Source organism: Aythya ferina, assembly GCF_964211825.1.
Source record: "Aythya ferina genome assembly, chromosome: 16".
Taxonomy (NCBI): domain Eukaryota; kingdom Metazoa; phylum Chordata; class Aves; order Anseriformes; family Anatidae; genus Aythya; species Aythya ferina.
In genome coordinates, this window is record NC_140315.1 from 12,808,678 (window position 1) to 12,822,101 (window position 13,424).

At 58.2% G+C, this 13,424-nt stretch overlaps 1 protein-coding gene across 2 annotated transcripts in view; it reads left to right on the forward strand.

Moving 5' to 3' along the window:
• The window catches only part of ACSS2 (acyl-CoA synthetase short chain family member 2), a 31,262-nt gene that overhangs the window by 2,443 nt on the left and 15,395 nt on the right, over window positions 1–13,424 (forward strand). For both annotated transcript variants that reach the window (XM_084538461.1, XM_084538462.1), the window contains exon 3: window positions 12,947–13,038. In XM_084538461.1, the coding sequence (XP_084394587.1) occupies window positions 12,947–13,038 (92 nt within the window). The remainder of the gene's footprint in view (window positions 1–12,946; window positions 13,039–13,424) is intronic.

Sequence of the window (13,424 nt, forward strand, 5' to 3'; positions counted from 1 at the left end):
TGGCCACCTCCTTGCTTCTAAGGATGTCTGTGGAGCTGGGTAGGAGAAGGGGCTGAGATGACCCTGAGGTATCCCTGACTGCCCCAGCTGTATGAGAGCTTTGAAAAGATGCGAGGCCGTGGTCTTTGCTTTCAGAGAGAAAGCAGGAGCATGAATGGCATCTCCAGGCATGGCTGAGTGTGTCTGAGGAGAAATGTGTCCTGACAGAGGTTAGAGCAGCTCGCTGTGGCCGTGCTAAGTTTGGCACGGGCTGGAAGGAGCTGGCAGCTCATCCCCATGGGCTCTCACCAAGCCGCTTTGAAGGCTCCTGTACCCCTGCCAGTCCCAGAGGGCACAGCTCAGCCCTGCTTGGAGGATCTAAGCCCAGGGATGTGCGTTGGCCACCAGGCTCTTGGAGCAGCACCATCATCAGGTTCACTGGCGAGCTGTGTGGCTCAGGCATGGGGCTGCTCTGGCACAGAGGACAGTCCATGAGATCGCTTTGTGCTCCGGGACTTGTACGTAGGTTTCTCTGCTGTGGTATCACCCCTGGGTGCAGTTCGGGCTGCTGAGTTAAAATGTCCGCCCTGAGCTGTAGGAGATGGTGTTTCACTGCGCTATCTCCTGCTGCTTGTGAACGTTACCCGTATTTCTGCCCATGCTGCTTTTGATTCCTCTTTCTGCTTGGTATTGCTGACGTGGTCTAAAAAGGAACCGGAGAGCCAGGAAAAGTTTCTACTAAAGTGCTGGCCTGAAAAGTGACATCTCCTTCATCGCTGTGTGGGAAGTCTGAAGGCAATAAGGCTGCAGGTACTTGGGTACCTACCTGCCCTGGCACTGCACGGCCAGCTGGGACAGGGCATCTGTACTGGGCTCAGGGCAGTGCATGGACAAACCCTCACATCTGTGAAACGCCTGCTAATGATCTAGAGTAAATGTCTGCCTGGTGAGGCTGTGGAGGTAAAACTATAACCAGGTGGGAATTCAAGAAGCCACGCACCCATTACGGAGCTCTGCCACAGTCCCGCTAATTAGGCTCTGGGGCGCAGAGGTACGTAGGGGAAGCACGCTGTGTGTGTGACCTGGGCACAGCTGAAGCACCCATTGCTGAGCTCTGTTTCCCAACCCAGGCAGCCCAGCTGCAGCCCTGGTGGGACAAGGGGGCAGGAGATGGAGCTCAGCGTGCTGCTTTTTGTCTCCCCGTTGCCTTGGTGCATGGGTTTAGCAGGGTGCTGGCTTCTGCCAGCTTTGGAAGAATGAAAGTTTTTTCCTTCCTTGTGTTTCTGTATGGAGTAATGCATTTAGAAAGGAGAAGCAAAGGGTAGTGAAGGCAGCCAGAGCTCACTGCAGCTTTATTTAAAGGAGAGAATAACTGCTAATTGATCCCAGTCTGGGTCTTGAGCAAACATAACATGCAAGGATAAAATGAAGCTGTTTTTCTAAATGTAGAAAAGGATTCAGGGGGTTGTAGTCATAGGACTTCTTCCAATAAATCTTTCTGTACGAAATAAACTTGGATAATGGTTTTAAGTAAAATGAAATCAACTGGAAAGCAAAACACTACTCCCTGGTTATTTTTTTTTTTTTTTTTTAGGAAACTGGAAATAGTTTTGTGTTTTTTTTTTTTTTTTGGCAGCAGCCTTCCCGAGAGGACACAGGTTGTCCTCTGTAGCTCAGTGCTCAGCCGAAGCTGAATGCCTGTGCGGTGTGAGCGTGCTGCTGGGGCCCGGTGGGACGATGTCGCCCCTGCTGTGCCCTTGGTCTGGTGGCTGTTAGCAGAGGGGCAGCTCACGGAGTGCTTGATTCTGGGGTGAGCAGTCTCTGAGCCAAAAACAAAGCCAGATGCTGCTGTATTGCAGTTGCATTTCTGCACAGACCTGGATCTCTTCTGCTTGCAGGAATGAGCTTGCCTTAAACTGCTGGGTTTGTGGGTTTGTTTTGTTTTTCTTTTCTTCCTTCAGATAACTTCACAGGTGTCCGTGTTCCATTACTGCCACGCACACGGTTGCAGTGACTGAGGATGGTGGCTGTTAACACCAAGGGGTTCAGAGGTGCTTAATCATAGCCAGCTTCTACACCATGCTCTCAGCTCTCTACTCCCACTGGCCTCAGGACATCCGAAAGTCTGTGCCAAACTGACTTTTCTTTGGTAACTTCCTGGATGATTTGTCATACTTGAGTGACACAGCCTCTTACAACACTCTCCTGGTAGTGAAAGCACGTCCTTGAATCACACAGCTTGTTTGAAGGGGGAAAAAAAAAATATATATATATATATATATATATATATATATATATATATATATATATATATATAATCAAATCAGCCCTGGGAAAGCTGTGTTTACTGCCACACACCTCCAGGCGTGTGCCTGCACGCTGCTGAGAGCAGTCAAAGGGTGGCTGCCACCAAACTGCTGCACCCAGTGCTGCTGTCCCTCTGCTGCTGCACGGGGATCCAGGCAGGTGCTGCAGCAGCACGGGCCGTTTTTGGGGACGTTTCTGTGTGTTTGGGGTGTTACCCAGGCCCTGCACAGCTCCCTCCTGCTGGAGGGGATGCTTGCTGGGGAAGGGGTGACCCTACTGGCAGAGCAGAGGGGCCTTTTGGGGCACATCCTTGGGGCTGTGGTCTCCCCGCTGTGTGTGCTGAGAGCAGCGTGATGGATCTGGGGTCTTGGCAGATCTTAAATATCGTGGGAGCATCACTGGGCAGGCGGGTTAGGTGCCCCAGAGGGAGGTAATAACACGCACCGAGTGTACTCCTGCTCTGAGAAGCACGCATCTGTGTGCTCCAAGGGCAGCGACAGCCCAGGCTTTCCACCCCAGCAAGCAGAGCTGCCTGCTGGTGGGTCCCATGGCACCTCTGGGCATGGCAGGGGTGTTACAAAACTCTGCAGCAGCTGCACCGGAGCCCTTGGGAACAAGGGTCCTCGTCCTTCCACCAGGACACCTCTGCTCTGCGGGGTGGGGGCTGTGGGGAGCGGCAGCAGGAGCCTGGCATTAAAGGAAGGAGGTCAGATGCCTCCAGGTGTCGAGGAGGGGATGGGTTTTCCTGATTTCTTTGGGATCCTTCCTGTCCCAGTGCAGGGACAGGCACAGGGTGTGGTTTGTGCCGTGGCAGCTGTGCTGAGAGATGCTGAGAGATGGAGGTGCCTTGGGGCAGCCTCCTGAGACCTGCACAAGGGGTTGGCCCGAGGGGTGCAAAACACTGTTGGGGGTGTGGGGCTTGTTTCTGGGGGCTGTGTGTGTTTGTGCTGAGATCTGGCATCAGCCAGCTTGCTGCTCTCATGCCCTGAGGTGGCTGTGCCCTGAGCAGTTCTGTTGATGGCTCATGCTTACTGTGTTGTGTCCTACATCCTCTTTGCTTCTGGTGAAGTCTGAGGCAGTTTCCGCCTAAGAGAGCGTGCCAAAGGATGAGCTGAGTGTGTGAGAACAGCAAAATGCCTTCCTCGGGCTGCTGCTGTCCCTTCCAGCCCCAGGAGCGATGCTCAGGCTGTGCCCTCCTGGGTGCCGCGGGTCAGTGCTGGAGCCCCGCGCTCCCAGCCTGCAGGCACAGCAGGGCTGCTCCCTTCTGAGGGCAGGCTTGTCAAGCTTTGCTTCCTCGTCCCCACCAGGTGCACGAGGAAGCAAATCCCAAGCCCTGTTCTCCCTCTGCAGAGCCGTGTCCCCCTCGGGATGTGCACTGGGACGTGCTCTCAGCCCGTGCTGCTCCTGCCGGGAGGTCTCCGGCTGCTGGCAGCGGTGTGGGGGCACAGCAATGCCCGAGGACTTCTTGGGCTGCAGCAGCAGCTGGCGAGGCCCAGGCTGGCAGAATGGGGCTTTTTCTCCCCTTTTAACAAAAGGGAGCCTGTGCACAGCATGGGTGTGATTGTTCTGGGGCTGAGCTGCGAGGAGCGGGGCTGTACGAGCATCTCCTGCTTGGGAGCACGGGCTGGAGGCAATGCTGAGCAGGGCGGCTGGCTTTTGGGCTGTCCGAGCTGCTGTAGCTGCTGCTGACGGGGCTGAAGGGCTGAAGGAATAGCCAGGACGCATTTGACAGAGAAACGAGCTGGGTGTCAGGGCGTGCCCAGGATTAGGAGGCTGCAGGAACCTGCCTGGAGCTGCAGGGCTGCTGCCGGGGCTCTGCCCGGTGCAGGGGAGCAGCGGGGCGAGCTGCCCCGTGTCCCCGCGGGTCGGGGTGAGCTCCCTGTGCTGCTGTGAGGACGGGGGCTGCGTGCTGCCCTGCTGGGGCTCGCTGCGGTGGCGGTGAGGGTGTGGACAGAGCCGTCAGGCAGCCTTCATGAGGTTTCCTGCGAGATATTAATCAAGAGGCTCATTTAGCCACGGGTGGAAGAAAGGCTGCCTAATCAAGCTGGCTTAGCCGCGCTCTTGGCTTCCTCTCCCAGGATCTCAGCAGGTTCCCCAGGTACTGCTCTCCACCCTGGCCAGGCTCACGCCCCCCAGCACCTCCTGCTGCTGAGACGAAGGCTGGGGCCTGGCTCTGCCTGGTGGGTGCTGGGGCTTCCCCTAACGGGGTCCTGCCCACGGGGCTGCCAGCGTCCTACTGCTCACGGTGCTGCAGTGAGACCTGCGGCTGCTTCTGTCCTGCTAGCTGGTATCTTGCTCTCGTGCTCATCTTTGGACCAACAGGGTCTGGCTGTAGCTCAGCACAAGGCGCTCAGTAATTCTGGAGCTGTTCCTTGTACCTCTGCCCTAACGCTGCTCCAACCCTTCCCAAAGCCACCTCTCTGCACGCTCCTGGGTGTGTGGTTGCCCAATAACTACCCGGGGAAGTACAGGAGCTCCTGGATTTTCTCCCAGCCTGTGCAGCACGCATCTTGCAGCTCTGGCAGACGTTGCAGGCACCTGGGTGTTTCTAGAATAGTTTGCTCCCTGCTGGGGGGACGCTGCGGTTACGCAAGGGCTGGTGTGAGTATTGGCAGGGGCTGACACTGCAGGTGGAGAAATGGAGTTCACGGACAGGGGATGCTGACCTCCCGTGCAGACCGAGGGCACGCTCCTTTGCAGGGAAGATCAGAGCCTTCAGTTTGCTCACTGGACTGGAAAACCTGATTATTTTGGCTGCATGGCCGGTTTGTGTGCTCTCCTCCAGCACCGCCGTGTGAAAGGCAGAGACGCAGGCAAGGAACGAGGCTGGAAGCGGGTGAGGCTTGCTCAGAGTGGGGGCACTTAGAGCACACAGAGTGCTCGGGCTTTGCAAGGAGCAGTGCAGGCAGGTCCTTGTTCCAAGCACAGCAGGTTTTTCATGGGGAGCTGCGTTTGTTGTGCCTGCTGGGCTTGCTGTGCGGCTGCAGCACTGATTTACCCCTGCACTGAGGAAGTCTCTCGGCTCCCAGCAGCACAAGGAGCTGACATCTCCCCGTTCAGTCCCATGCCAGAGCTGTCACACCGTGCTGGGGCAGGCTCTCAGTCTCCCTTTGCATTTCTGCACGCCGTTCGGAGGTGTCAGCGCGTGGTGTGGGACCAAGTCAGGAGCCCCGGCGGTTCCCTGCGGGGTCAGAGCCCATCCTGCTGGCAGGGGAATCCCGTGGGGAGATCGGCCCCTTCCTGGTTGCCTTTTTGTGTCCGCATACCTGCTGGCTCAGCCCTCCTGGTGCCACTGCCCAGCCCCTGGGGGATGTTTGTGCCACAGGGTGAGGGGGCAGGCAGGCAGGTGACATCTGCCCGTCACCTGCAGGGGTTTGAGGCACGATCCCTTATCGTGGGCTCAGTGGATGTCCTCTGAGCCCCACTGAAACCCGTTTCCTTGGCCTTCAGTGTTTCTGTGTCTGGAGAATCCAGCAGTGCTCGCCCAGAGCTGCACCACTCCCCCAGCGGGGCGCTCCCCAGCCTGTAGGTGAGTTTTCTTACCCCAGCTTCACCCAGGACACGTTTCGTAGCCCAGCCACAAACTGTTTAAACAAGGCATCAGCTGCGCCGTGCTGGAAATAAGCTCCCCTCCTGTTGGGCTGGTAAAAATAGTCCGTGCTCCTCTGACAATATTCCTTATGGTAAACATCCAAAATGTTTCCTGCCGTGTCCCTCTATCTGCTGTGCTGCAGCACGCGGGGCTGGCGCTGGCTGAGGTCGGCCAAGCTCTGACCTTGCCCAGGAGCTCTGCCACCCTGCGATCCCCGGGCATGTTGTTCTGGGGGTAAATGGAGCTGGCCCGAAATAAAACGGGCAATAAGCAATCGCTTTTTTCCTTCACTGGCTGTCTTTGTGCTGCCAAATGCTTCAAGGACTGAATTAGGGTTAGCGCGTATTCTCCTTCCGTGATGGTTACTGAAGAAAAGCAGGGAGCAAGCCAAGCTGCAGGGCAGGAGGGCTCCCCTCGCTGCTCACCCCACTCCCATCAGTGCTGGAGGACCGCTGGCACCACCGGGATGGGTCTGGGGGGGCTGTCAGCTCTGCCTTCTTTGAGCAAACGTGCCAAGGCAGCAGAAGATCCTCCTTGAACAGGGCCTGAGCGGCTGAAAACGTGCCTGGAGCATCAGGTGGGAGCAGGAGCAGTGCAAGCCCTGTCTGTCGGCTTTCCTCACCTGCTGCTGTTGGCTGGCTGACAGCAACAGTGCTGTTATGGTAGCTGGGGGGGGCTCCTTCAGAGCTGTCCGAGCAGCCTGCAGCCTGCTGAAAGGGGCTTGGAGCGGATTTGGGAAATCTGCACAGCCAGGTGGATGAGGGGAAGAAGCGTGGGGAGTTGTGTCCACCTCGGGCTGCAGGCATGGCTCAGGGCACAGCGAGGCGAGCGGTGTTTGGACTGCAAAAATAAATATTATTTCTTTAGATGCCTCTGGTGCCTGTTCAGCTCCTGAGAGGCTGCGAGGAGCCGAGAATGTCCCCAATGCGAGGGAAGGACAGCAAGATGGATTGGGTTTTGCCGTGGGACACTAGCAACCTCGCAGGGTGCTGGGTGTTTCCATTCCAGGCTGCTCCCATCCTGCTGCTTCCAGAGGCCAGCAGCGGGCCCATTCCCTGACCAGAAGGCACCAGAGGGCCAGTGGTGGCCCAGGGTCCCTCTGGAAACGAGCTCCTTTGTGCTGCTTTGGCACAGCACCTGGGCACTGTGTGCTGGCCCTGTCTGGGTGTCTCTGCAGCAGGAGGAACCTGCTCTCCGGGGCTGTGTGCTCAGCTTCCAGCTGAAAAGGCTTGGCTCGGGGACAGATCTGGCAGTGGGGTTTTCGTGGGTCCTACCTGTGTGTATGGGGGCGCTGGGGTGGAAAATCATAGGGTTTCTGAGTTAACTGCGTGGATCTGAGAAGTGGTGGTGTGAAGTGTGTGTGTTTTTCCTTTTCCCCAGGATTTGTTGCCGGGTTTGCCTCGCAGCCTCCTCGTGAAGCGCTGCCAAGTGCTCTTGGAGAGGCCGAGAGCCCCTCGCCCGCTCCCTCCCAGGCCACGCTCTGTCGTTACACAACTTCTTCTTTCTCGGTCCGTGCCGTGACGCAACAGGAGCTGTGTGGCTGCAGGGAATGCGGAGGCCGAGCTTTCTGGCAAACCTCTGGTAGAAACCTTCAGCCTTCCCAGAACTCGGCTGGGAATTTCCTGCCGTGCACCACCACCGAGGTGGCTGATGGGGCGGTGAGCATGGCTGGGGTGGGCGATCTGCCCCGCTCGTAGGAAACGTTGTCACGAGTGCTTTGTGCAAACCTGCTCGAGCTCCACAGCTTCGTCTTGGAGTGCAGAGCCCTGCTGGAAACACTTCTGCTTGGAGCCATGTGTTCAGGAGCATTTCCATGTTGAACGACCCCTGTGCCAGTGAATCCCTCCTCCTTTTTCCAGCGAAGCTGTCTCATTGTCAGTGCTCCCACAGCCTCCCCAGGCCTCCACTTCAGCCTGGGCTGCTCTTGCAAGCAGTGAGACTTGAACGGCTTCTGCTCCTCCTGCGCCACGTGGGGTGAGCAAGGCTGGGTGCGGGGCGAGAAACCGCCTCTCCTTTAGCCTCGGGGGCTCTTTGAAGCCTCCGGGCTGTCCAGATCCTCCCGCAGGACGCTGCTTCCCAGGCCAGATGGCACGGGGGAGGCTGCGAGCAGGTGAGAGCCCCGCTGGCCGCACGCAGCCCGCACGTGTCAGCGCCAGCTCCGAGGTCCCGGAGCCCCGGCTGCCCACGCGGCGTGCACGTGAGCCCAGACGCTCCCCAGACAGCAGCGGCTCGGCCCGACCGAGCTGTGCCTGGCATTTCGGCGGCTCTAATTCTGGAGCTGGGGGAGCCGAGGGCTGGCTGGCTGCCCCCTCGCACGTGAGGTGGTGCAGGGAGAGCTCCGGCCTGCTGCTATCCCTGCTCTGGGGCCGGGCTGCCGGCCGGGGAGGAGCTGGGAGGCTGCGTCCCCTCGTGCACCAGCTGGGTCCCTCGCTCAGGAGGGGTTTTGGGCTCTGACCGTGCTCCGGTTTGGAGTGACCTTCACCCTCTGCCTGTGTCCGCTCTGCAGGAAGCTTTCTGCGGGTCTCTGAGCGAGTTCTCCCATCGCACTGCATCGCTGGGAAGGGTCCTCTGCTCCCCCCCCACCTCCTCCAAGCTGGAACCCCTGTTTCCTGGAGGGTGCTCGCTGCTAGCTGAGATGCAGAGCCTCTCCCCTGCACTAAGCAGAACTTCTCCGGGAGCTGCTGCAACCTCTCTGCTTGCTGAATGACCCCTGCTGGCCTGGAGGTGGTTTGCTTTGCTCTGGAAACACCTGCGGGGTCCCCAAGGCACTGGTTGCTGCAGGAGCATCCCCAGAGCACTTCCTCTGCATCACCCACCCCCTCCAGGTTCTCCCCCTTTGCCCAGCAGGCCTTATGGGGAGGTGAGAGGAGCTCTTCCTGCCTCCTTGGGACTCCTCCTTGCTGCTGCCACCTCCTTGCTGGGTTGCACCTGGAGCCAGGCCATGCCCCAAACCCCGCTGTCCTCAGGGACTGGCAGTCCCGGTGATTTGGGACCCCTCTGCTTGTGAGCTTGGGTCCGTGCTTGTGTTTGAGAGCAACACGGTCACAGAAGCTTAAGGGAGGGACAAAACCTCAGCCCCTTTGGCCCTCAGGGGGAGTGTTTGCAGGGGCTGGGTAGGCTCTGGCGTTGTGCCCCGCTTTGTTTTCAGTGGTTTGTATGATTTTAGTTTATTTTTTTCTCCTTCCCCTGCCTAGTTTGGACTGACACCCTGCGGATCTGCAGGTGTTCTGGCAGATCTTGAGGACGCCTAACTCTTCAGTTGCCCAGCTTCCATCGCTTTCTCCTGTGCGCCAGCTTCTCCTGGTGCTGCTATAACCCCTGCAAACCGCAATTATCATCAGCAATTACCTCGAAAACCATAATTTCCACTGATGCAACCTGCGCTTCCCGCTGTTCCACACAAACGCTGCGTCAGCGTTGCACAAGGGGGCTGCGTTCAAACAGGTTATGCAAATAATTGTTACTTCGAAATCTGATGAAAGAGAAACCAAAGAGCGCTGGCTTAGCGTTGGCTCAGCTCCCCCTGACCCGCTCGGGTGCTCCCTTGGCCGTGGGGCTGTAGCAGGCCAAGAAGTCCCCACCCCAGCTGGATCCGTGTGGTTAGGGCAGAGCGGTGCTGGAAAAAACCCTGCACTCAGTCCCGGTGCTCGAGGGAGTGCTGAACGCCTTAACCTGCCGTGCTGCAGATGCCAGGCATGGATCTGAGCACCCACGTGGCACAGGGTGTGTAAAACGGGGGCTTGTGCAGTGCCGGGAGCCCAGCTGCGTCCCTGCTGTGGTCCAGGAGACCTTGTGGCACTGCGATCCCTTAGGTGCGGGGTTTGGTTTGCGGGAGACAAGAAACCTGTTTGGTTTAGACTGGGTTTTGTCGGGTGTTTCACCCAGCGGCGTGTCTGGGGCTTGCAAATTGCTCTGTTCTCAGAGGCAGGCTGGCTGCTAGCTCCAACATCACACACCGGCGGTGCCTCTGTCATCTGTTTTCAGCAGCAGTGGTTAAAAAAAGACGAACCTGGGGACTTGTGCTGCTCAGAGGTGAGCGCTCCGGACATGTTTGCGTGCTGTTTGAGTGCTGTTTGTCTTTCAGTTAATTTTGGACAAGCAAGTCTGTGTGGGATGCTCAGCACTGATGGTTTTTCTTTTACCTGCTGGGCCCCGGAGGGAAGATGCTCGCTGAGCTTTGCTTCCAGGAGCCCGCAAGCTCCCTTCTGACGCACGCAGCACTTCGTAGTGTGCGAGTGGGCACTCCTTGAAGTGCCCCATCCAAAATGCTTAATTGTGGTGGCTTTTGTGCCAGAGAAGCGGGCAGAACAATCCCGGAGTGCTCTTGCAGCCCGCTGAGTGTAGCTGTGGGCACTGCGAGCTATTTTCAGACCTAGGGAGGCTCGAAACAATCGCTTGCTCCTGAGAGCTCGGTGAGGTCCCCGGGAGGCGCGCTGGCAGTGGGTGTCCCCTGCAGAAGCGTGGCTGTGGCTCCCCATAAGGGGAGGGTTGCCCTAATCTGAACACATCCTCCCAAAGCCTGAGGCTTCCCCCTCCTCGTGCTGGTGGAGCTGTTCTGCAGTCACGAGGACGAAGCGCGGGGAGGACTCTGAGAAGCCCTCTGAGAACCCTTGCAGAAGTTGTGCTCCCTCCCCGCGTCCCTCTGGCCGTGCCCTGTGGGTGCTGGCATTAGGGCCTGGCCTGCGCCCCTCCTCGTGGCCTGGAGAGGAGCAGGGCCTGGTGTGGGGGATGTGTGCACAAGGACGTGTGTGTGGGGTTGTGTCCCAGCGGGTGCTGTGCCTGGGAAGGCAGCGTGGAGGTGCCGGGTGCTGCTCACCCCAGCAGCCGTGGCCTGGGCTGTGCTGTCCCCATTGGCCCCGTCCCCATCCCACCCTCAGCTCATCCCGCGGAGCAAATGGGTGCCCGGGAGGCCTGGTGTGAGGGCAGGGCAGGGCAGGCTCTGTTGCAACCCCCGGGAGAAACGTGGCCAGCGAGTGCTCGAGGTGGGGAGCCAAACCTTGCCGGGCCTGGCCCTGATCCTCCCAGGCTCTGCACCCAGAGCAGCGCCTCCCTGCCCCTTCCCGAGCTGCTCTCTTCAGAGCAGGGCTCGTCCCCGAGGGGCAGAGCTGCGTGTGCAGTGCTCCTGGCCAGCACGGTGCTCAGCCCAGCACCAGAGCCCCGTGTGCAGTGAGGGGAAGGGACAGGAGGAGATGCTCTTCCCTCGGCTCGGCTCAGTTACAGCTGCTCGGCCCAGCTCTGAAAGCAGCTCTCGGCTCTTTGACCCTCGAGTAATAAAATCCGAAAGGAAACCTGTCATTTCCTGGTTTCTCTCTCCGCCGGGAGCCCCGCTGTGAGGGAGCCCAGCCCGCTGAACGGCCCCGTGTCACGCAGCTGAGCTGTGGTGGAGCGATGATTTTGGTTGTGGGAGGGGAAGGGGAGGAAGCTGCTCGGGCCAGGGCTGAGCTGGCCGTGCCTGAGACAAACACTGCCCCAAATGCTGCTGCTCGTTCTCATGACTCTCGGCATTCACCTTTCTTTCCTCTTTGTGCTTACAAAGGGCCAAACTTGCCTAAAGGACCCAGCTGGGAATCCCCTTTCAGGAGCGGCCGGTCGGAGGTGCTGCACATCAGCGCGGGTATCAGCGGAGCTATCACAGAGCCCTGCGCAAGCCCCAGGAACAGCCAGGATGAGCTGAGTTTGTGGGCAGCAGATCCCTGAGCAGCTCTCGAAGGGGATCGTGCACCTGTAGCCCCCAGGCCTGAAAGGCCCTGCACGGGGCAGAGGTGTGGGGCCTGTGCCTGTGGGGCTCCCCAGCAGAGCACACGGCTCTGTGCTGACGCAGAGCAGCCGCTCCTGGGGAATTACGGGAGAAAGGCGAGCATTGCCCTTCCCCGTGTCCGTGCCAGAGCAGCTCTCCTCCCCTCGCCTCGGTGCATGCCTGTGCGCTCGGGGCTGTTTGGGATGCTGGGGGTGTGAGGTTTGTGCTCCCGAGTTAGGGGGAGCCTGGCCGCGGTCCTGAGGACGGAGCCGCGTGGAGGTGCGCCCTGGCCGCTCCCCAGCGCTGGTGTTGTCTTTCAGTCCCCTGCACGTAGCCGAGGGGACACTTCTCAAGGGGAGCCGTCAGCTGGGAGCCACGGCTATTCTTTTAGGGGTCACTCGTGTCGGTGTGCTGGCTGCCCGGGGAGAGGCCAGGGGAAGTGTCTCCCTCCTTCCCCTGCCGCGTGGGAAGTCAACTTTTCCTTGCTAATCTCTTGATCTGTCAGGGTGCCACCTCGTTTCCTTCTCTGCAGCGGCTGAAGCCTTGTGTTGTGTATAACCAAGGTGTTTTTTTTTTATTTTGGTAACAGAACATTTCCCCGGGGACGTGACATTTCTGTTCTCTCTCTGGGTGCAGCTCTTGGCCCTTCTCCCTGGGGTGCCTGGTGCCAAGGTCCCGCTGGCACCGCGGTTACAGGAGCTCCTGGTTCGGGGAATCACAGACTGAGCTAGGAAAAGGCCCGTAAGATCAAGTCCAACCATTCAGCGAGGACCACAGAGAGAAAATAATGCGGAGCAGGCCTGGCACTTAACAAACACACGTGTGTATAAATACATGACCTTGGAATATAAGACAGCCCTTGGCATCCCCTCCCAGCTCATCAGGCAGGAGGTATGCAGGGGCTGGCTGCTGCTGCAGGGCAACACTGGCCAATGTCTCATGCAGACAAGTCTGCAGGCACAAGTGTGTGTGAGCAGGGTGCCACACCACAGATCCCAGCTTCCTCCTGAGCCTGCGCACTCCTGGCTTTGCTTCTCTTAGCCCCTTCTTCCTCTGGGTGCTCTCTGAAAGCACCACGTGTTTACACTGTGGGTGTTTGATTGTGTTTAGCTGGAGTCATTTACGTGGGGATGGGAACTTTGGACTAAATTGTCCTGCTACTGGAGAACTTCAGTCCAGAATTGGATTTCTGGGGTTTGGTTACTCTGTGCTCAGAAGGGCGGGTGAGGACATCAGGGTTGCCCAGAAGGGTAAGTACCCCGAGTCTGCAGGGTCACTGTTACGTTGTAGTGCCTGTGCAGTAACAAATACACCTCGTGTCCTTTTTCCAGGGAAGGGAACGAGCCTGGGGATACCATGAAAATCACCTACAGCGAGCTGCTGCACAAAGTCTGTCAGTTTGCCAATGTCCTCCGCGACCAAGGTAGGTGCTGAGTACTGGGAAAGCATCAGGCTGGTTTTTGGGACTGGGCCTGTTCTCTGCGTGGCTGCTGGTCTGTTGAGTAATTCTGTGCAAAGTGCTTCGTTTCTCCATTGGTTTCCACAGCTGTAGAGGAGGGCACATGCAGGTTTGCTCTGCAATGTATTTTTGCACGTTCATCTGCAGTTCTGTACGTGAAAGCTCCTCAGTGCTGCTCCTGTCAGCTGTACTAGGAAAGAACCTGTGCTCAAAGCTCTTGGGCTTTTCCAGCTTAGCAGTGGGCACTGGTTGCATTTCTGCCTCCTTCAAGGGACTGAACCTGTCTGATTAGAACGTGGAGCATTCATTGCAGTCACCTCACAAGAGCTGTGGGGCTTGAAAGGCAAAAT